Source organism: Mustela lutreola, chromosome 6 (assembly GCF_030435805.1).
Source record: "Mustela lutreola isolate mMusLut2 chromosome 6, mMusLut2.pri, whole genome shotgun sequence".
Taxonomy (NCBI): domain Eukaryota; kingdom Metazoa; phylum Chordata; class Mammalia; order Carnivora; family Mustelidae; genus Mustela; species Mustela lutreola.
Window position 1 is genome coordinate 31,663,045 of NC_081295.1, and position 24,625 is coordinate 31,687,669.

A 24,625-nucleotide genomic window follows, 5' to 3' on the forward strand; every position below is an offset into this window, starting at 1 on the left:
AGTCCCAGGAGCTTTGCCCAAAACAAAAATGGCGTCGAGGCAAGTTAACTGGCTATAGTCACGTGCTCAAAGACAAGGATGGGGGACAATATGGCTTCAGATGACAAGCGGATGTTATTATTATTCACTTCCTGGTGCAACCAATCGGGCGCCATCTTGTCTTGTTCGTGAAGAAGTAGAAGCATCGAAAGGTTTGGAGAGGTATTACAGGAACGGTGGCGACAACGGTGTTCCGGAATCAGAGTGAGTAAGTGGTGGAGAACAATTACGCGTGGGGACTTGGCAGGCCATTACAGCCTTCTTGGCTTCTCTGGCGAAGCTAGCATAACTTAAACACGTAGGCTGCGTACGCTGCTTGGCGCGACCGCTGGAACCTCATCTCCTTAAAGCGGCGGTGTCCGCCCGACTTGGTGAGTCAGAGCTATGCTCTCAGGGAAAAGGAAATGTTGTTACTAAAGAGAATGCTTACGACCCCTTGCTCTAACTATGAGAGTTTTCTCTTGGATGAGAAGGGACTAATTGTTGGGCTCCTGACCGGCCGTTAAGCACTGCGCGTGCGCAGTGGGAACCCCCTTATGGGGAGGGGGTGCAAGGGGGCGGAGGAGGCGGGGGCCCGGTCCTGGACCTTCTGCGCTGTGCAGTTCCGAGTACGCAGGCGCAGCCAAGGGCAAATGCGTCCAGTTAACTACAATTTCATTCCCTAGTTTGTATTTTTGTTGTGTTTTTATTCGGTGATGGACATTATGTCTTAAGGTCCACGAGGGAAAGAGTAGTATCCAGCATTTCAGTTTTATTATCTTGTGGTGAATATCATTATCTGAACATCACGGGCACTCGACGGATTTTGATTGATGATGGCTAATTCATAGAAGAGCAAAATAAACTTGAAATTTGTGACGAGTGCAGCAAAGCAAAAAAACAAAACTTGGACACAAAAGATTCACCTGTAGGACTATCTCGTGGGGCTCTAGGGGTAGTAACAGTAAACAGGTTCTTTGAAGATGTTCATGAGACTGTATTTTAAACATACTTATTAATAGTTTATTTTTTTTAAACTTTTTTTTTTTTTTAAGATTTTACTTATTTATCAGAGAGAGAGGGGGAGAGAGCGAGCACAGGCAGACAGAATGGCAGGCAGAGGCAGAGGGAGAAGCAGGCTCCCTGCTGAGCAAGGAGCCCGATGTGGGACTCGATCCCAGGACGCTGGGATCATGACCTGAGCTAAAGGCAGCTGCTTAACCAACTGAGCCACCCAGGCGTCCCAAAACCTTTTTTCAGTTACAGAAAAAGTGAGCAGATGGCACAGAGTTCCCATATAAACACCCCGCCTTACACACAGTTTCTTTATTATAAATCAGTATGATATGTTTGTTACAATTAGTGGACTAATATTGACACATTATTATTAGAAAAAGTCTCTAGTTTATTGATATATCCTAATATTTTTTTCTGTCCCAGGATTCCGTTTAGGATACCATGTGATGTTTAGTTGTCCTGTGTCCTTAGCTTTCCTTTGGTTGTGACAGTTTTCAGGCTTTCTTAGTTTTTGATGACTGTTACAGGCTGAATTTTGTCCCTTCAAAATTCATATGTTGATGTCAGTACCTCAGAAGTAACTCTATGTGCAGATACCGTCTTTAAAGAAGTAAATGAAGTCGTTAGGGTAGGCCCTGATCCCTAATGACTGGTGTCCCTTATAAGAAGAGATTAGGATACAGAGGGACGACCGTACATATAAAAGCATAGAAGACAGCCATAATAAGCCAGAGAGAGGCCTTCAAACGAAACCTGTGGACGTTTCTATCTTGGACGTCTAGCCTCCAGAACTATGAGGAAATAAATGTGTGTTCTTTAAGCTACCTAGTGTGTAGTACTTTGTTATGGCAGCCCTAGCAAACTAATTTAGTGACCGTGACAGTTTTGAGGATTACTGGTCAGGTATATTATAGGGTGCCCTCCTACAGGAATTTGTCTGATGTTTTTCTCATGGTAAGACTGGCGGTAGGGGTTCTGGAGAGGAAGATCACAGAAGAGCAGTGCCTTTTTCAGCACATCCTATTAAGGGTATGTAATATGAATGTGATTTATCACGTTGATATTGACGTTGATCATCTGCTTAGTTTATGACAAGTTTCTCCACTGTAAAATTACTCTTCCCTATCCATCTCCTCCTTTCCACACTGTACTCATGAGAAGGAAGTCTTTTTGCACAGTATACATTTGAGGATTAAAGAGTTACGTTCCCCGTCCTTTAGGGTGGAGTATCTGTGTAATTTACTTGGAATTCTTCTGCATGGGAGATTTGTCTGTCCCTGCCAGTTTACTAGATCATTTATTTATATTAGTATGGACACATGAGATATTTATGTCATAATTGGTTATAATACAATGTTACTTTATTTTGTTGCTCAAATTGTTCCAGCTTTGGATATTGGGAGCTCTTTCAGTTGTCTACTGTGACCTGCCCCCATCCTTTTAATATTTTCATTTAAAAAAATTTTTTTTTAGCACTTTCTTCTTGGCACTGTAAGGTATTCCAGGCTCATTTTGTATATATATTTTTTAAATCTCAGTCTGAAGAATCACTTATTTCTCTTAAGGATTTGAATTCCTTTTATTGGAGACGTGTATTAGAACCAAGATATGTCTGCTCTCTGTTACTGGGGTGTTGTTTCCTTTAGGATTGCTTGCTCTCCGTACGTTTATTTTTTTAATTATCACTTTTTTTTTTCCATATCTGTAATCAAACTATCCAATTCTCCAAAGTTTTGAGTGCCTCTTTTGATCTGTAAGCTGCAAAGTATTTCAATATATAGTAAAATGTATGTCCCAGCAAGTAGCAAAAGTTTGTTTTTTACTTTATTTCAAATAATTATAAGGTTAGCCTTTACTGGGGCCATTTCCACCTAACCTGAATTGAAAAATGAATTTTTTTTTTTACTTTGAGGTCCAGTCACCTGATATGTAGGGCTGAAATGGCAGGGGAGAAGAGGTTTGTTGCATTTTATGGTTTTTTACACTGTGTATGTGATGTGAGAAACATTTCACCATATGCATCAAAAACATGGATGTGTTTCTGTATCTCTGATTTTGCAGTTGATGCTTAAGTGCACTCCTCCACACACATACATACACACAGAAAGGAGGGGCAGAGGGAGAGGGGAAGAATCTTAAGTAGGCTCCATGCCCAGTGTGGACCCTGATGTGGAGTTCCATCTCGTAATCCTGAGATCATGACCTGAGCTGAGATCAAGAGTTGATGCTTGACCGACTGAGCCATCCAGGTGCCCCTTATTTATTTATTTGATGCGTTAAGTGCTTTAAAACAAACACTACATTTTTATCCTCATTCATCTTTGTCAGTCTGTGAGAGGACTTCTGCAAATATTAATGATGTCCTTTACACAAGTAATTTTAAGAACCTTAGAGCAGTGAATATTCTAATGTAGAATCATCTAAGAAATGGATAAGATAAATGATCATTTCTGGTTATATTCATTTCTTAGAGTTACTGTAACAAATTTCCAGAAACAGTGGCCTAAAACAGCAGAAATTTATTCTTTTACAGTTCTCTGGGCTAGAAGTCTGAAATAAAGGTTTCTGCAGGTCCATGCTTGCTTACTCTACTCCCAGCTCCTCACCCCTGTTGTAGGGGAAGATCCTTCCTTGCCTCTTTGTCTCCTCCTAGCTTCTGGCTGTTCTCAGCCATCCTTGGTTTTTCATGGCTGTAGGCACATCACTCCAGTCCCTGCTTCTTTGGTCATAATGGTGTTCCCTGTGTGTGTGTCTGTGTTTCTAATAAAAAACATCATTGGATTAGGACCTACGTTAATCCGGTATAACCTCACATCTCGAATACATCTGCAGAGACCCTGTTTCCAGAAAGGGTCACACTCATAGTTGGTGGGAGTGTGGATAGGACTTACACCTCTCTTTTTAAGGGGTTACAGTTTATTATATAACACTTGTCATAGTCATGAGTTAGATTTTTCCAGCTGTATGTGATAACTTAGATGATCTGATCCAAATCCCAGTTGTTTCCAAGGAAATAGCATAATAAATGGGATTAATTTAACCCCATAAAGGGAAAGGCCTGCAGCCTGCCTGATCTGTAATCAGATTTTCCAAATTTGAGAAGTTGAGCCTAAGGATCGTTAAAATTAAGGATAAAGGAAGGACAGATATATTGGAGTTGAGTTTTGATGTTATAAAATCAGAGTAGTAGTAACAATATTATTTTCTTCATTGAATATTAGTGTACTTATAAATAAATTTTAGCGAAGAGTAAAGTATTTCATCACTTAATATGGGCAAAGAAGCATGGAGAATTCAAATATTTGTAAGACTCTGCCCTCAAGAAGATCTTGTTTTGAGGAAAGAAAAAAGAATGGAAATTCATTGTAAATCTCTGTAACTGTATACTGTATCATGTTTAACTTATCATCATGGAAATTTTCAAACAGTACAAAAGTAGAGTATAGTGAACCCTAATGTACTTATCACTCATCTTTAACAGTTACCCTTCCAAATCATTATTAAACCAAATGTGTAAATGCCATTTTTAAGGCAATGAGGCTGTTAAGATAGAGGGTTGTGTTACTTCATTGAAAAATACTGAAGTTACGGGGCTTCTGGGTGGCTCAGTGGGTTAAAGCCGCTATCTTCGGCTCAGGTCATGATCCCAGGGTCCTGGGATGGAGCCCTGCATCATTGGGCTCTCTGCTCAGCAGGGAGCCTGCTTCCCCCTCTCTCTCTCCCTGCCTCTCTGCCTACTTGTGATCTCTATCTGTCAAGTAAATAAATAAAATCTTTAAAAAAAAAATAACTGAAGTTACAAGATAAAATTTTTTATTATTGCTATATGTGCCTCATATTTCTGTTTTCCAGTTATGTTTATTAGTGAATAAAGAAGGTTTTATATGTTGAAGATGAAGAAAGTGTGGGTTTTCTAAATCCTTGCCATCAAATCACTTACCAATCATGTTCTTTAATCAAGAAATAATTAATGAAATCTTTATCAAGTATTGTGCTAAATGCTTAAACATACATAAAACTTTATATTAAATTATTTGAATATACTAAGTATTTTTTTTTTAAATCTGTCCCTTTACAAAATTCAGCAGAACTCTACATTTTATTCTCATGACCAGAGATACCCTTTTTGGACTATAGAAATTTACTCCAAATCCTTCATAGGAAAATGAGACAGAAGTCAGGTTATTTGTCCATAGTCTCATCATTATATTACTTGTGTGATGTTTATTGCCAGAGTCACTCAGGACTGTGCTGGTCAGCTTCCTTTGATTCTTTGTCTCTTTTAAAAAATCTATAGATTTATTTTTAAAAATACGCACTTAGGACACCTGCGAGGCTCAGTCAGTTAAGCACCTGCTTTTGGCTCAGATTATGATCCCACGGTTCTCTGATCAAGTCCTACATTAGGTTCCATGCTCAGTGGGGATCCTGCTTTTCCCTTTGTCTGCTGCCCCCCTCCACCTGTGTTCTCTGTCTCTCGCCTTGCTCGCTCTCTCTGACAAATAAAAATCTTTGAAAAAAATATATATTTAAAAAATAAAAACACGCTCATGGGGCATCTGGGTGTTTCAGTCCTTTAAGCATCCAGCTCTTGGTTTTGGCTCAGGCCATGGTCTTTCTTGGGTGTGGGATTGAGCCCTACATCGGGCTCTGCCCTCAATGCAGAGTCTGCTTATCCTGCTCCCTCTGCTCCTCCCGCGCTCGCTTTTCGAGCTCTCGCTCTCAAATAAATCTTTAAAATAAGTAAAAATATACACTTGAGGTAAAATCATTCAAAGAACACAAGGATTTAAATAATCATTTTCTGATCTCTGTTTTCACTTCCTAGAGCTTACCAGTTTAAGAGTTTTTTGTAATTTAGGAATTTTCTATACTAAATTGCATTTTTTTTTAAGAGTTATTTATTTGAGAGAGATAGAGTATGTGTGTGTCTGGTGGGGAGGGGGCAGATGGAGAGAGATCTTAAGCAGACTCTGCACTGAGTGTGGAGCCTCACATGGGGCTTGATCCCAGGACTCTTGAGATCACAACCTGAGGGAAACCAAGAGTCAGACATCTAACTAACTGCCACCCAGGTGCCCCTAAATTACCTTTTTTTTTTTTTTTTTTTTTAAGATTCTGTTTATTTATTTGAGAGAGAAAGAGAACAAGCAGGGGAGCAGGAGAGAGAGGGAGAAGGAGGCTCCCCAGTAAGCAGGGAGCCTGATGCAGGGCTCCATCTCTGGACTCTGAGATCATAACTGAGCTGAAGGCAGATGCTTAATGGACTGAGCCACCCAGGCACCCCTAAATTGCATTTTTTAATAAGATTTTATTTATTTATTTGACAGAGAGAGCAAGGGAGAGGGGCAAAGAGAGAGGGAGAAGCAGGGAGCCCAATACAGGGCTTCATCCCAGGGTCCTGGGACCATAACCTGAGCCAAAGGCAGATGCTCAGCCAGCTGAGCCACCCAGGTGCCCCTAAATTGCATTCTTAATGGAAAAACCTCAAGTGGGATCATAGTTTCTTTCATTTCGTAAGGCAGTTTATTTATCAGTATATGTTAGCATATAAAAGTCCATCGTTTTCATTGTAATGGCTGAATAACAATCGACTGTATGGTTCACTTTTATCTCTGACTTTGAGTGACCCTAAAAACAGGTGTTCCCTGTTACAAACATGTTGCAGGTTTTTGGGTAGTATGGTGAGTATACTCCTGTGGTTTAAGTTCTTAAAGTGGAATTGCTAGGTCAGAGGGACCTAGCAATAAATCAAATTTATAATTTTGATAAAATACTGTAATGCTAAATTGTCTCTCCCAAAAGACTATTGGGTATTTTTACCTTCTTTCTCATTAAGCAGTTATCCTCTGTAGCCAAGTCAAGTTTCTCAATTGCAGACTTAATTGAAGCATTTTATTAAATACCTCCTAATTACTTCTTTGACTTTTATTGTCACCTTCTTTGCTGTATTTTTATTCTGTTTTGCCTCTCAAAATTTCACATTTCTTTTTTAGTATTTTTCTCAGCCTAGGTGTATTAAACACTGTGTGTGAATAGTTTACGTAAAAACTTGGGGGAGTAAGAGGCCTTTGGAAACATAGTAAAAGTAGAAGTGACTGGTTTCAACAAACAAAACTGACTACAAGTAAAACAAATCAAACTCTTGAAAATATGCAAGTAAAAACATTTTGTGTGGAAGAAAACTTTTAAGGGTTTTTTTTCTTTTAATAGTTAAAGCTTCAATTTATGATACACTGAGAGGTAGGGACAGGAAGATATTTTTCCAAAGATAAAATGAAATCTGGTTAAGTGTCAGATTGCTTTTAAAGAAGAAAAAAGAGTTGAGTAGAATGGCTTGGCTTGATTACCGATGCCACTGCCCCCCCCCCCCCCCCGCCAAGACCAGTTGTAAACTTGAGTGCTAGCAAAAATGATAGCTGAGAGAGTCTTTATGGCAGCATTAAGCATTAATGTTTGAAGGCTCTTTTGCTGAGTTTTCATGTGTTTCTCATTTAATCCTCACAAGAACTGTATGAAGTAGACACTTATATGTCCTCCGTTTTACAGATGAGAAAACTGAAAATTAGAGATTGGTTAATTTGCCCATGTTCATGCAGCTAGGGAATGGTTTAGGTAGGCATCATGAACCAGAGCTTGTGCTCTGAAGTCCAGGTTACAGGTGATGGTTAGAAACTAAAAAGGAGAACTGAAAAAGTTATACACGACAACCAGAAAATCTAAGTAAGTGAATGTAACTTCATAGTGATTTTTTGGGAAGTAAATATGTATTGAAAATGATGATAGGGAGTCAGTACAGTTTTTTTCATCATTAAAGTGGTGTTACTAAACGCATATCTGTTTGCAACTCTAGGAGGCACTGAATAGAGCTAGTTATAATGCCTACATTGTATGAGTTTATAACCTAGGACAGAAAAATCCATGCGTTGTGTTCTGATATACCATTAGAGCTTTGGAAAACACATGCTTACACCATGCTTACACCAGCTTTTTGGTTCTCATAAATACAACAATTTCCTTATCATTAACCTTTTAAAAGTAAATGGAAGGAGCCAGAGACAGTTCATTTTTTCAGTTTGTATTCAGTGACTGCTGTGTGCCAGAAGCCATAAGATAAAAAGATGAATGGATTTGTCTGTTTACCAACTTTTTATTTTTTTTTTTTTTTTTTTTTTTTTAAAGATTTTATTTATTTATTTGACAGACAGAGATCACAAGTAGGCAGAGAGGCAGGCAGAGAGAGAGGAAGGGAAGCAGGCTCCCTGCTGAGCAGAGAGCCGGATGTGGGGCTCGATCCCAGGACCCTGAGATCATGACCTGAGCCGAAGGCAGAGGCTTCAACCCACTGAGCCACTCAGGCGCCCCTGTTTACCAACTTTTTAAAAGCTGTTAATCTAATGGGAATAAAATGCAAACGTTTGAAGGACAAATTGTTTTCACCTTGCTGGTGTTAATTTTTAAACTTAGAGTTTTATCGAAAAACCTAAATTAAAGCATTTATTACTTCTTTATGCCATTTAAGTTAATACCAGGTGTGGATGAAACTTCTTTTCAAATGTTTGTTGTTCCTTTTTTCTCAGTATATATAACAGTACCTAAATTGTTGGACATTATTTTGTATTAATAAATTGTTCCAGTAAGTAAAAAGGTATTTTGAGAGGAAAAATTTTTAAAAAAGTGTTGCTTTCATATTTGTGATGTACCTATTTCCCTTAACTTTATAAATGGTAAGTAGTATCTCATTATACAGTTAGTGAAAGAAAAATCTCCGGATTAATTTGAAGAAGATTACACTTTTATGTTGTATCTCTGGAATTTGTTTTTATTCTAGTAATTCTTCATAATTTAAGAATAAACATATGCTCTTTTTCTCCCCCCCCCCCCACCCAGGGCATAAATAATCTTGCTGCTATGCTTCCAAGCTGTAGTCTGAATCAACCTAAATTTTAAACGGAAGGTGAACCTCTGAGGTCAGTCAAAATAGCAGTTGGTATTTCTTCTGGGTGTCCCCTCTTTTATTTGTTACCTTTTAATTAAAGTTGTAAAGGGTTCTAGTAAGTCATTTAGCTTTTAAAGTGTTTAAAGGTATAATTGAAAAAGAGGAGAGGGAAACAGGAGAGAAGAAAGAAAATCTGAAGAAAGATTAGAAAAAGAAGCATATGTAGCTTGGAACTGAAATACAGTCTAGTGGTTGGTTTTAGGTGTGGTGCTATTTAATTTCTATTTTGCCATATTCCAGTGATGCTATTATAATAAACTGTATTAGTGTAACTAGAAGTCAAAGTCAAGGTAACAAAAGGGCTGCTGCATATTTCATAATTTACAGTGCTCTTCAGTTGAAAGGTTAGGATCTGCCATTGATAGAACTTTATAACATTCTGTGAATGCTGCAAAGACCAGAGCTGTAAACCCCTTTAAGAGACTGAATCTTAGCAGCCAGTTATCCTATTTGAGTGGGTGTTTCTTACTTGTTAATACGACTTTTTTATTTTTTGTGATCCTGCTTGCTTTTGTCTTGTTTTTAGAGTAGAGGAAAAGGTCAGTCTAAAAAGATTCATTTAGTAAAAATTTATTTAATGCCTGCTCTATGCTAAGTCTCAAAAATGAAGAAACATACCCTATGTGTGTCATTGGTTCTTGAATAGGGTTGTATATCATTGTTGGATGAAGTACAAATATACTGGACTTGTAGGAATTTTAAACTTCTTATTATGAAAGCTTTTAAAAGTAGTTTTAAAGTTTTTTAAAGTAGTTTAGAGAAAAGTAGACCAGTGTGGTGAAACCCCTCCCCCACACCCATCACCTAGGTTCTCTCTCCTTTTGTTTCCCATGCTATTTACGTGTTCAAGAAACTTGGGTCTCGGTAGACTCTCTCACTTTCTGGATTTGTCCGATTGTTTCTTTTGGTACTGCCTACGTCATTCTTTTGTTCCTTATAATTTCTTTATTCTGGAAGTAAGATCCAAAAGCTCAAATGGATTCAGTTAAACATTTTTGGTGAACATATTCATAGTGATTCTGGGGACACAATATATCTCAGGAGGAGATTCGTCTTGTAGGGGTGATATTTCAACAACCTTTGTATTTGATTTCCTATCAACTTTTAAGATTTCCTGAGTCAGTTGTTTCATTAGGTTTGGTAATATGTGATTTTCTAATTCTATTTTACTTTTGCATTCATTAGCTGTAATTAGAAGAGTTTTCCTTCCTCAGCCAGAGCTGTTGTTTGGTTGCCCTTTTTAAGGAGTCTTGGTTGGGGAGAGATTAAATCACTTTTTTTCTTATAATCTTTTTTTTTTTTTTTTAAGATTTTACTTATTTATCTGACAGAGCTCACAAGTAGGCAGAGAGGCAGGCAGAGAGAGAGGAGGAAGCAGGCTCCCCGCAGAGTAGAGAGCCCGACGTGGGGCTCCATCCCAGGACCCTGGGATCACGACCCGAGCCGAAGGCAGTGGTTTAACCCAGTGAGCCACCCAGGCACCCCCTTTCTTATAATCTTGAAAATAACTACATTTCCAGAGATCTGTATTGAAAAAAAGTAGATTCACCCCATCTTTTTAGCTAAATTGATTAGAGCTATGCTTGCCATCAAGCTCTGACACCATCATTAACATGAAATTTTGTGCTTTTGCTTGCCAACCTAAAAATTCCAGTTGCCTCTGGCAACCTGTTGACCAGAATTTTAGAGCTCTGATCACATAACTGTATCATCGTATAGTTTTTGATGTGTGAGCTTTTAAAATTAAAGAACTCTCATTCTCATTTTTAAACTGTTATTTTATTAAAGGTAGAAAATCAAATATATTTTAAAAGTCAGGATGTGGGATCAAGGAGGACAGCCTTGGCAGCAATGGCCCTTGAACCAGCAACAGTGGATGCAGTCCTTCCAGCACCAGCAGGATCCAAGTAAGGAAACAAATTGAATTTGGAAGTTGGGGAAGGGGAGATAGAGATGAGTGGGAGATGGGCGATGGGATTAAGGGAAATGGAATTGGGATTGATTTATTGGAGCATTTTATGAACAAAATTTAATCTTTTCTCATAAATAATATGGCTATACCATACATATTAGGGAATGGATTTCTCTTTGGGGGACTTCCCCAAAGAGTAGAAAGCTTTATGAGTATTTTACGTTTTCAAAACTGATTTAGTTCTTGCTTTTCTAAAGAAAGAAAAAAATCTTCCTTAAATGTGTTGCTTAAGTAAAGCACACTTTTGTTTATTAATTCCAAATCTTAAAATTCTATGTAGCTCATAGTCAACTGATGTTATGCTTTATATCTCATTTAAAAGTTTCTTTGTATTATGGAATTTATCAAACATATATGGATGTAGAAAAGAATATAGGGGACACCTATTTATTACTTAGCTTTAATAGATGGCCAGTTTTGTTTCATTGATGCGACCCTTTCCACGGCACTGCTTTTATTGGGTTAATCTGTTTCTGTTCCTTTTTTTAATACCTACATAGCTTTGTATTACAGGATAATACTGTGATTTAATAAATCACTTTTGGACGATTGGGTGTAGCTTTTTACTTTTTGAAATAATTACCATAATTTTGTGTACATGTCATTGCGTTGTTACTTGTCCAGTAATTTGGTGAGGAAAAAAAATCCAAGAACTAGGTTTGTTACATTGCTGTTGCACATTTGAAAAGTTTTAGATACATATTACCTAAATTCAGCTCCATCTGGGTTGTGCCGGATGAGTTCTCTTTAATCTTCACTGAGACGTGAAAAAAACCTCTTACGCTTCTTTGTATCCTTTATTAATAATATTAGATCATCTTAAAATGTTATGTATAGATATTGGAGAAGGAAGAGGACCTTTAAGATAGCAAGGCAATACATTTTGAATAAAGAATGACTAAGAAGTTGTTAAGCAGTGTATTTTAACTAGAGAAGGAAAAGAGAGTGATGGTGCAGAGGAACATGGATAAATAACTCTATTTCTCTGAAGCCTTAGAATTCTTTGTAGGCCTGGGTAGGTCCTGTTTGAAGAAGTGGTGTGTGAGTTTGATCATTTGTGTTATAATTAGTTAAAAAAAAGAAGACTTAAAAGTCTAACTAAACTAAGGTACAGGGGATAAATTTCTTGGGAGTTAATATTAGAAATAACAGTTAAGAGTGTTTTACTGGAGGTTTCTGCAAGTCTTATAGTTAAATCATTTTGTAGCCTGGATATGGGTTATTTTCTAAGCATCCTTTCAGCCATAACATACTGTAATATTTAAAATCTCTAGTAAGGAATAACTGAGATGTTTGTTTTACATAGAGGCACTATTCTTTTAGCTTTTAAATTCTGAATGTTAAATTCTGCTATATTAAATTATGTTAGGCCAGATTGACTGGGCTGCATTGGCTCAAGCTTGGATTGCCCAAAGAGAAGCTTCAGGGCAGCAAAGTATGGTAGAACAACCACCAGGAATGATGCCAAATGGACAAGATATGTCTACAATGGAATCTGGTCCAAACAATCATGGGAATTTTCAAGGGGATTCAAACTTTAACAGAATGTGGCAACCAGGTTTGTTGTTTCAAGTTATCCAGATTTTAGGACTATTTTTAAAATAAAATGTGGGTTAAATTAAACTGTTTAATTTGCTTAGTTTTATGACTTCTTGAAATTAATGGTCCTTAAAGAATAGGCAGTTTCATTTAGATTTGAATTTGAAATTTTGTGGTTAAAGTTGTTCTGTACTCAGTCTGCTAGCATTGTGGCACTCAGTTTGATTCTTTTCTTGGTTCTTCATTCCTAGGCTGACAGGGGCTGGGAACACTGGAAACCTCACTTGGCATCTAGGGAAGAGAGCATTCTATGTCTCTCTGTTGCAACCTCTGGCCTTTTCAGAAGCAGCACTGGCAGAGCAAAACATGTCTAGCCTCTAATTAAAGAAATACTGTGTCACTATGTGACAAATTAGTCTGTCAAATATACGCTGCCCCTATTGTCCACCCATCTTTTTCTTCCCTTTTTTTTCAGATAGTGAAGATCTTCCATAAGTTTTTATGTTTTATTTTTTGTTTGTTTGCTTTTTTTTACTTCACACTATGATTTAGATTTCTTGATGCTAGTTCAGTTTTCCATGTCTTGTGTTATTATTTTTAGTAGTCACTTCAAAATATTTATAGAGGAATCTTTAAGTATGCTAATGGTGAAGTTTTAATCTCCCTTTCCCTATTGATACTTATTATTTCTCAATGTAAGAGTGGAAAATTCAGGAGGTAAACCTCTAACATCACTTTTTAAAGAATAATGAATATTCTAATCGTTGATACTCTGAGGTAGTTTATTTCTAGTTTTCTTGAAGTTACACCAAATTTCCCCGAATTTGAAAATGTTCTGGTTCCCAAGTTCAAGTTCTTAAATAACTTACCCTGGCATTCCTACTCCCCAACTTTATTTTACTGGCTCTCTTTGTGACCTGGGCAAGTGATTTACCTCTGTGTGCCTTAGTTTCCCCTCCTTAAATTGGCAAAAATAATACCTGCTTTCTCCCTACCTCACAGGGATGTTGTGAGGATAAATGTGTTCATGGAAGAAAGAAATTATATATAAAATCTCAAGGTGTTAATTTCTATGGTATTGTTATTGAACAGAAATAGAAAATTTCAACAAAAAATTGCTTTGGATTTTGTTACATTTATTAAAATTTTGGGCATTTGATTTTTATATGTTTAGGATATGAATTAGAGTAGAGTTAGCTCATTTGAATTATTTATTAGTTTAATTAATTGCTTATTTTTAAGATATACAAGAGGAATTTGACCAAGAAGTCATAAATTTTTAAATCTATTTCTTTGCTGAAAAATCTTTCTTGAGATCTTAAAAATTTGTGTTGATTTTGTTATAACCCCCTGTTGAATGTTTTTATGCCTGAATCCTAAATAGAATGGGGAATGCATCAGCAGCCCCCACACCCCCCTCCAGATCAGCCATGGATGCCACCAACACCAGGCCCAATGGACATTGTTCCTCCTTCCGAAGACAGCAACAGTCAGGACAGTGGGGAATTTGCCCCTGACAACAGGCATATATTTAACCAGAACAATCACAACTTTGGTGGACCACCCGATAATTTTGCAGTGGGGCCAGTGAACCAGTTTGACTATCAGGTGAAAGATATTTTGTTGCTTTAATATTGTAGATGTGCACGTAATCTACCATTCTTTGGAAGTGTCTCATCAAGAGTACCTAAGATCTGTGTTTCACTTTTCAGTCTTGTACAGATAAGGGCATATTATGTCTCAGAAAAGTTATCGATTTTTGGGTATTAAAATCATTAGATTCTTATTTTGTGGTTTTTGGTTTGCTTAGGAGAATGATATAAAGGATCGTTAGGGAAATGTTTGGATAAAATGAGAAATATGTAAGTGCAATAGCTATATGATGTTTTCTAATAATTTTAAAGTGGTATATTTAAATGTTGAATAAAGTTTAGAAAATTCACAGTAGTTGAATACATTATTTGTCAATAATAGATTATGGATAAGACATGAATAAAATACATGAAGAACAGATCATCTTCCTAAATGCAGTTCCTTCTGCTATGTAGAATTATGACTTTATCTAGTGAGGTCATTTTTTTTCCATTCTGACATGACATGTTAATGGAGTTGTACATAATTTCCTTTGTAGCATCTTATTCATTCCTAGGGACATAGAACTCTATGGGGATAGTATCATTATGTGGGGCTTTATTTTCTCTAACTACTCTGCCAAGGGTCCACCCTTAAACTATAGTGCTAGGCGTCATTTTGAAATAACTGATTGCAGTTGTTAACCTTATAAACTGAACTATCATAATTTAAATTCTTGAAAAAATTCACATTATGGACATAAATATAACCAGTATTCACTTTGAGAGTAATCTAAACATACTCAGATATTTGTGGTATACTCATGCTTGGTATACAAATACGACCGTTTTTTGTTTGGTTTGGTTTTGAAGAAATGTAGAGGCAGGGAGCTTCTACTCACACCCTAATATCTTGATAGATCCCTATGCTGACAAGCCAGAGAGCTCTCTTGGTGATGGGCTTAAGAAAAGCCTCTGAATAGCAAAACTACAAAAAAAATTTAATGATTCAATAACTTTTATTTTGTTTAAAATAGATAACTTCTTGCAAGATTACAGAAACAAGTTCCACTAAGAAATAACTTGGAATTGATTTAAAAGTTTTTTTCTTGTATTTTCTAGTTACAGAAAAATTGACATTTGATACCTTGGTAGTGGAAGGACTAGTTTATAAATGGATTCAGTATATATATATATACACACATATATATATAAAATATCCTTTTCTCTACTTCTTGAAAATAGTGTATTAGCTGAATTTTAGATGGCTCTTCACATTTACATAGGGAGAAAATCTTTATCTTTCTTAAGAATAGTAAGCTTAGGTTCTTGGGGTTACAGAAATATCGGTGGATGTTAGAACCATGGAATTCTTGGATTTGCTGCACACATGGATTTCTACTGTCCCAGTTCATAACACACGTGTGTCCCAGAGAGTATATTGTATTAATGTGAAGAAAAATAAACTGCAATACTCTTTCAGCATGGGGCTGCTTTTGGTCCACCGCAAGGTGGATTTCATCCTCCTTATTGGCAACCAGGACCTCCAGGACCTCCAGCACCTCCCCAGAATCGAAGAGAAAGGCCATCATCATTCAGGGATCGGCAGCGATCACCTATTGCACTTCCTGTGAAGCAGGAGCCTCCACAAATTGGTAGCTATTTAAGTTTAGTGAACCGCAATTGGCATGATTTCTTGATCATGTGAAAAAACTATCTTATTTTCTCAAATTGTTTTGACACTTCTGATATGTTAGGAATTGATAGTTAAAAACCGTATCATTTTATAGTCATAACCCTTAAAATTACAAAAAGGGTACTGGTATAAAATATAAAAAGTTCTCAGTAATTTTCTTTAAAAGAAATTGTTACCTTAAACTCCAGATTTTGTGATGAATTGTAAATTTATCATGGCCATAGCATCTTGATATTTTTTCAGTGTTGATAGTTTGATACATTATGCCAATTTATGAACAGTTGTTCTCTCTCTGTTGTCTCTTTCCACTCTCCATTCATCTGATACGCTAATGTCAGATTAATTTTCCTTTTATTATTTCACTTTCCAGAAATATTTTGGCAGAAGATTTAGATTTTTAACATAACTAACTTAAGTCTAACCATAAGTTACAGACTTAAACTATTTTATATTTAGAAATCCAAATTGAACATATATTATACCAGAATGTTCAAGTGTTCACTTTCTGTTACGAAATAGACATTTTAAGAAGATTCTAACTTTTTTTTTAACTTACGGAAATCATACTTGTTCAGATGAATTCTCAGTGTGAAAGTAGACATGTGCTTTTGTTTGTTCTGTTTCCATATTTTAGGAAGCAGTGTAGTCTAAGAGTTTGGCTTGGAATTAGTGCCCATCACTACTACTGTTTCTTTAATTTTGAGCACATCACTTAATTTTATAAGCCTCTGTGCACTTAATTTTATAAGCCTCTGTGTTCTTATTTGTAAAAGAGATTGAGTAATAGTGATTTTTTTTTTTTTTAAGAATTAAGCGAGATGGTGGTTTTAATGTGCTTTCATAGTGCCTGACTTATTAGAAGCATTAACACAATATTCACTGCTGTCATTAAAAATGATTTTAAAAAAGAAGCATAATGGTTAGTGGGTTGCTTTCCTATGGTCTTACTGGAGAAGGATAGTTATAAGCTCTCAAGTGGCACCAGTTTGTAGAAATCCAAGAATAAGGAACTCATGCATTTGTGATTTTTACTTAACTTAGAAAGATTTCTTTTCACATGAAACAGATGCAGTAAAACGCAGGACTCTTCCAGCTTGGATTCGAGAAGGCCTTGAAAAAATGGAACGTGAAAAGCAGAAGAAATTGGAGAAAGAAAGAATGGAGCAACAACGTTCACAATTGTCCAAAAAAGAAAAGAAGGCCACAGAAGATGCTGAAGGAGGGGATGGCCCTCGCTTACCTCAGAGAAGTAAATTTGTAAGTGTTAGAATTACTTAACATGAAAGTCCATGTGATTTATATGTGAAAATTACTGAAATAAATAACTAGTAATGAGTACCGAAAGTAACAAAGTTCAGTCTTTATCATTTAGATGGCGTGAGTGGCTTAAGAATTTTTTTATTTAGCAATAATGTGCTCTCAGATGACATGATAGCCACAGCACTGGCCAGTATGCAACTCTGGAAATAGGTAGGCCTTCCAAGGCCATTTTGGGCTTCAGAAATAAATCTTGAGATAGCAAGGTTACTAGATTTAAGCAGACATTGGTTTAGCTTAAATGTCACAAATGCCATAAGTTACTTTTATCTTTTGACAAAAGAACGATGCCAAAGATGTGGTTTTTTGGTGGGTATTATGAAGATAAGAACCAAAAAACTGCCACTATTAAAGTTTACCTTTTTGGGGGGTAATTTTTAACTCTTTAGATGAAATAATGGATTTCCAGATTTAATAGGTTTAAGTGTCAAAAAATTGTTTGAAGATTATCTTCCCTCTTCTCCCACATGCCTCTGGGCTTGTGTTACATGTAGTCTTCCCCTGGTTCAAATAGTCTTTTGAACTAGTCTGAAATTAGTGTTTCAGTGATTACCTTGTCTTTTACTTAGTAGGATTTTTTTTTTCCTTAAGATTTTATTTATTTATTTATTTATTTGACAGAGAGAGAGAGAGAGATCACAAGTAGGCAGAGAGAGAAGGGAGAAGCAGGTTCCCTGCTGAGCAGAGAGCCCCTTGCGGGGCTCGATCCTAGGACCTTGAGATCATGACCCAAGCCAAAGGCAGAGGTTTAAACCACTGAACCACTCAGGTGCCCCTGCTTGGTAGGATTTTTAAGGGTAACTGCAGGACACTTCTTTGCCTAAGAAGAGTCCCCCTTTTAAGGTGTGCTATCTAGATACTGAAAACCTACAGCCAGGAACAGACAGACTGCTGGCATTTCCTCCATCTGAAGTACATCTCATTTCTTACCTGCCCATTTCATAGCGAAAAAGAAGCAAGTTTCACTGAATTTCAAGGCCAGTTAAGATCTGCAAACTTACTTTAGACTTTTTAAATTTTTAAGTCACATGGTTTTAGGTATAATACCTTAAATTTGTAGTTTTTAAAGTTACATTGAATAATATAAATGTGGTCTACTTATCCAAAGTGCTATAAGCCACTCATTTCAGGACCATCATATATAGTGGATATTAATTCAGTCAGTTTTGGCATGTTATATTCCTGGTTATTTATAAAATAAAGTCAAAATTAACCAAGGAAAAATTGAAAAATAATTAAAATACTTGATTCTCATAACTGTCTTATAATTTTAGATTTCTTTTCAGGTAACACTTTATATTACTAAGTGAAGGCTGTCATTTTTATTTATCTGTTTGTAGACTTTTTAATTTGGGGTTTTAAAGTAGTGTGTAAGATAATGATTTTACATTATAAGCCTGAATTTGGGTTACACATACTATTACTTGTTTTTAGGATAGTGATGAGGAAGATGAAGACACTGAAAATGTTGAGGCTGCTAGTAGTGGAAAAGTCACCAGAAGTCCATCTCCAGTTCCTCAGGACGAGCACAGTGAACCAGAGATGACTGAAGAAGAGAAAGAGTATCAAATGGTAGAATGTTAAATTTCTTACCATGCACTGAATTTTAAAAAATTTGTTATTTTATTTATTTATTTATTTATTTATTTATTGGAGAGGGAAATGGGGACAAGAGGGAGAGAGAGAGAATCTCAAGCAGGGTCCATGCCCAGCACAAAGCCCGGCATGGGGCTTGATCTCACGATCCTGAGATCATGACCCTGAAATGAAGACTCGGATACTTAACCAACTGAGCTACCCAGGCACTTCAGCTTATGTGTTTTAGAATAATTTTCAAATATGCAGTTGCTTGGAATGGTTGATATGATCTCTTTAAATATGTTTTATAAAGTGGCTTTGCACATTAATTTTTTTTAAAAAGTCAAACTGTATTAGTAACTGTAATAATTAAGTTAAAAATAATATGCATAAATGTATGTAAACATGTAAAATATCCTTCCATAGATGTTGCTGACAAAAATGCTTCTAACCGAAATTCTACTGGATGTCACGGATGAAGAAATTTATTATGTAGCCAAAGATGCACACAGGAAAGCAACGAAAGGTATATTGTGGGTGTTTTTGGTTTTGTTTTTCTGGGAGTATTTTGGTTTTGGTGGCTATTTTGGACTCTTTTTGGTTGTCCTTGCTGAATTCTAGCAGATATTTGAATATTTTCTTCTTGCATGTTTTAACTCTCCAGGAAAGTTTAGGTTTGTAGACACCATATTAAAACTATATGAATATTTTTCTTTTATTACCCAACTTGCCTGTGTGCAAATTAGCGATTAGGTTGTTTTTCTATAAAACATATAGTGGAAAAATTCTTGATATTTGATTTATTTCACCTGATTTTGTTTTTTTATAGATACCATGGTATTGGTGTATAACTTCTAATACAGTTTAGTTTCACTAGTGAATTGAGTCAGTTTTCACAGTTTACCACTTAGAGTACTTACAAAAGCAAGAAATTCACCCATCCCCACCCCCTCTATTTTTAGTAACACAAAATATATTGAAAAAAAAAATTATGGACCATACCTCAAAAATAAAATAACTGATGTAGTAGTCACATTTTTCATCATTATAAACCAATTTCAGCTCACTTCAGAATTATAATTTCAAGGCCAGACATGCTACTGGTTTAAAGTGAATGTTATGTTTTTAATGTTTCTTCTCTCCCCAAAAAGCAGCAATAGTAGTAGATTTAACAATACCATAGACTCTCATGACTATGAAATCGTGGCTATTTGTGTTAACATGTTGTTCCTGTTGTTGATGTGATACAAAGCTCCTGCAAAACAGCTGGCACAGTCCAGTGCACTGGCTTCCCTCACTGGACTCGGTAAGTGTTTTCCTTATTTGTGAGAGGGCCTTAAAGAGAAAATCACACTTACCTTGTCTCTCTACGTGTTCTGTTTTGAAACTGTACTATTCCTACTCAGTTTATAAAACCTAGGTTTTAGGGTTATATCAGTTTCTAAAAGGTTTGCCAATTTTTTTTTTTTTGCCTAAAGCGTTCACAAAGGGATTATTATAAATCATTATAAATGTGACTAATTCATAGTTTATTGGGGCAAGTTGTAACAGTTCATAATTTAGCTGTGATAATATTTAAGCTCACTTTCTGAATTATTTGCATACGTGCTTTAGGGAAGAACCCATCCTCTAATGCTTTTAAGCACCTTTATGTAGATTGTGTTGTAGTAAGTCGAGTTTTAACATAGAGGAAAAGAGTTTATCTTACCATAGTATCATAGTAGTGATGTGTTCATAATTTGCTCTTTGCATGATATATTCTCAAATATATGAAAGCTTAAACGTGCCTTTTCCGCATCATATCAAATTAATCTTTGTGGGGACCAACAGAAATGGTTAGAAGCAAATGCCCATGTGATTTTGTGATGATTACTATGTAGGTCACTTCAGGGTGGGGAGTAGTTTTAGCACCATACCATTTCTGACCAGTGAGAATTACAATATTCTAATTTTTTTTAGGGAAAAAATACTTTTCATACTACCTGGGATTTCTGAGCTTTGAACAATGAAAGAATTAATTTTACAAATATTTTCAGGAATATCAGTAGTTGAATTGACTATGCTTTAGTGAGCCTTTGTTATTGCCCTGTTAAATGGTTTCGTTGGTTTGCGTAGACAGTAAAACAAACCATTATCACGATTCCTTTGTGGTGAGAAATACATGAACTATTCCAGGAAGAATGAAATTCTGTTAATTTTCAGGAGGGATCTATAAACTCCTTAAGAATTGGAATTTATACTTCTCCCCACCCCGAATAAGCATAATCTTCCAAGAAAAGGCAATGAAAAAAGAAATTAGCTTTCTTCTCGGACCTTAAAAATTTTTTAGTATATAGAATAATTTTTCCATATGATAGACTGGGCTTTATGCACACAGGTGGACTGGGTGGTTATGGATCAGGAGACAGTGAAGATGAGAGGAGTGACAGAGGCTCTGAGTCATCTGACACTGATGATGAGGAATTACGGCACCGAATCCGGCAAAAACAGGAAGCTTTTTGGAGAAAAGAAAAGGAACAGCAGCTATTACATGATAAACAGATGGAAGGTACATCTTTAGACTCCCTTAATTTTTTGTCTAGTTCTGTTTGTGTGTGTGTGTGTGTTTTAAATAACCAGAAAATACCAGGGACAGAATTAAGGTTAGAGTATAGATAATATGGGACGTAACTGAAACTAAGGGTTTTGGCTTACTTGTATTTTTTTTCAAAACTACAAAAGCTTGTAGTATTCAAAGTATGTAGTTTATAAAAGGTAAATTTGGTCTTGTTTTGTAAGACATTAATTTCAGTAGCTGTAAGTCAGTATATTTTCATTTCTAAAGTTATCATAATGAAGAAGAAAGCTTTTGAAATAGAAATATATTTGTAAAACTAATGTAAAGTAATTTGTAGCTAGAATATTTAGTGTGTAGCTAGTATATTTAAGGAAATAGAAGGCTTTTAGAAGCTTTTTTATGCAAAATACTGTATATGTTCTTTATAGTTTATATAATGATATTAGGAATACTGAAAGTATTTTGAAGTTTTTGGAAAAATCATACTTGGACGATTGGGAAGGTAATTATTAAGAGTTAGCAGTTGAAAATTCCCTATAAAATTACTTACTTACCTTTAAGTTGCCTTATTGGACAAAAGGGAAATCGTTTTAGATTGCTTGAAATGTACCTTTATACTTCAGTACCCTGTTGCTGTATTGTCCAGGAGCATGGCTAACTACTTGTAGCTATTGAACATAAGAAATGTACCTAACCCTAAATTGAAATAATGCTGTAAGTAGGTGTAATACATAATAGATTTGAGAGATTTTATGTGCCCCAAAAAAGCAGAATATCTTAGTACTCTTTTGAATTTATTACATATTGAAATGATAATGTTTTTGGTATATTGGGTTAACAAACTATTGAAATTAAGTTTATCTTTTTTAAATTTTTTTAATGTAACTCGACAATTTTTAATTGCTTATGTGACTTGTATCCTATTTCTGTTGAAGAATGCTGTTTCACTGTTACGATCTAATAGCTTGAAATTTGGTAGTTTAGGAGTTTTTTTCATTATACATTGACATTTCATAGTATTTTTGTCTTTTTCTCTTTCAGAAGAAAAGCAGCAAACAGAAAGGGTTACAAAAGAGATGAATGAATTTATCCATAAAGAGCAAAATAGTTTATCACTACTAGAAGCAAGAGAAGCAGATGGTGATGTGGTTAATGAAAAGAAAAGAACTCCAAATGAAACTACGTCAGTTTTAGAACCAAAAAAAGAGCATAAAGAAAAAGAGAAACAAGGAAGAAGTAGATCAGGAAGTTCTAGTAGTGGTAGTTCCAGTAGCAATAGCAGAACGAGTAGTACTAGTAGTACTGTCTCTAGCTCTTCATACAGTTCTAGCTCAGGTAGTAGTCGTACTTCTTCCCGATCTTCTTCTCCTAAAAGGAAAAAAAGACATAGTAGGAGTAGATCTCCAACAATTAAAGCTAGACGGAGTAGAAGTAGAAGTTACTCTCGCAGAATTAAAATAGAGAGCAATAGGGCTAGAGTAAAGATTAGAGATAGGAGGAGATCTAATAGGAATAGCATTGAAAGAGAAAGACGAAGAAATCGGAGTCCTTCTCGAGAGAGACGTAGAAGTAGAAGTCGCTCAAGGGATAGGCGAACCAATCGGTCCAGTCGCAGTAGGAGTCGAGATAGGCGTAAAATTGATGATCAACGTGGAAGTCTTAGTGGGAGCAGTCATAAGCATAAAGGTGAGGCTAAAGAACAAGAGAGAAAAAAGGAGAGGAGCCGAAGTATAGATAAAGATAGGAAAAAGAAAGACAAAGAAAGGGAACGTGAACAGGATAAAAGAAAAGAGAAACAAAAAAGAGAAGAAAAAGATTTTAAGTTCAGTAGTCAGGATGATAGGTTAAAAAGGAAACGAGAAAGTGAAAGAACATTCTCTAGGAGTGGTTCTATATCTGTTAAAATTATCAGACATGATTCTAGACAGGATAGTAAGAAAAGTACTACCAAAGATAGCAAAAAACATTCAGGCTCTGATTCTAGTGGAAGGAGCAGTTCTGAATCTCCAGGAAGTAGCAAAGAAAAGAAGGCTAAGAAGCCTAAACATAGTCGATCGCGATCCATGGAGAAATCTCAAAGGTCTGGTAAGAAGGCAAGCCGCAAACACAAGTCTAAGTCCCGATCAAGGTAGTATACTTTTTAAAGTATTTTGTCTGATTTAAAAAAAAAATTTGACTGAATTTATTCAAAGTTGAAAGTGTCCTTTCTCTCTCTCTCTTTAATAACAACTCAGTTTGGTACTTGATAAATGAACATAGTCTTAAGTAATTTTAGAAATCCTATATAATAATATTTATTTAAAAATTGCAGATTCTTTAGTTTAAGATACATTTTTATTTTTAAATTTGTCTTTTCCCTTTTTTTTTCAGATCAACAACCCCTCCCCGTCGTAAACGCTGAGGAATGATGTGGCAAGAATGCCATGATGTTTAAAAAATTCCATGAGTTTTAAGGGCTTGTCTCATTATAGAGGCACATTGTGGCTGTGTAGGTGAAACCAGAATCTTTTTTTTTTTTTTTTAATCTGTAAATAGGTGTACTTTTTCCAAATGCTGCTCCAAGTTACTTAATAGGATTTCTTTGTATTACATTTTTTTCAAAAAATAGTGCTTAATAAGACTATAAACATGCCATTCTCTTTCAGCTGTAATGTTCTTAAAATTATTCTTGAATGTACTGTGATGTCAATAAAGCTCTTCAGTTCATTTTTGTTAACCTCTTGCACCTTAATTTTATGATTTTAATCTAAGGAACGTACTTTTATAAAAAGGCAGCTGGAATTTTGTATAACAGGTTTTAAAGGTACTTCCTCTCATCTTCCCCAAAGAAAATGGTTTTAACTTAATAGTTTGTCAAAGTTTGTAAATTGTACCCATGGATTTTTGTCAAATTCCAACTTTAAGGGTGTGGAAGAGGGCCAAAAATAGACCTTTACTTTTCATTTGGAAACATTTGACAGCTTTCTAAACTTTTTTTTCCTATTTTGAGGATTTTCAAGTAATATATTCTCTGTGTATAAAGTATGGTTTACTTCTGTACAGTGAAATTGCTGGAATCAATCAAGCCAGTGCACCATTAGAGTCATTTATAAGGAACAGTTGTGTTTGACACTAATAGTCAAGTCTGGAATTCTATTCTGCAGTTATCCACTTCTGTTTTAGAAGCATATTTCAAACACTGGGGATATTACAGAAATAAGACTCACAATTCAGTGTATTTATTTATATTTTTAAAGTATAATATGACCTCAACTCAGTGGAGGAATGCTATATTATGCAGGTTTGTGTCAATTTCATGACATTAAAATGGTCTGGTTTTGTCACTTTCTTAACAATTATGATCAGTGAGTGGTCTAGCTAT

The 24,625-nt window shown here is 35.7% G+C and overlaps 1 protein-coding gene across 8 annotated transcripts; it reads left to right on the forward strand.

Annotated features, from left to right (window-relative positions):
• Positions 1-123: 123 nt before the first annotated feature.
• PNISR (PNN interacting serine and arginine rich protein) lies at positions 124-23,980 on the forward strand. 8 transcript variants are annotated; one of them, XM_059177015.1, is made up of 13 exons: positions 124-243; positions 8,926-9,005; positions 10,823-10,941; positions 12,376-12,564; positions 13,930-14,153; positions 15,600-15,771; positions 16,879-17,069; positions 18,564-18,701; positions 19,134-19,233; positions 19,960-20,013; positions 21,085-21,255; positions 22,306-23,392; positions 23,635-23,980. In XM_059177015.1, the coding sequence occupies exons 3-13, from the start codon at positions 10,854-10,856 to the stop codon at positions 23,663-23,665; spliced, it is 2,445 nt and encodes an 814-aa protein (XP_059032998.1). In that variant the 5' UTR covers positions 124-243; positions 8,926-9,005; positions 10,823-10,853; the 3' UTR covers positions 23,666-23,980. The 8 variants fall into 8 exon arrangements, with proteins under 8 accessions (XP_059032998.1, XP_059032999.1, XP_059033003.1 ...); XM_059177016.1 differs by having other exon boundaries at positions 132-247; XM_059177014.1 differs by having other exon boundaries at positions 145-410.
• The last annotated feature ends 645 nt before the right edge of the window (positions 23,981-24,625 follow it).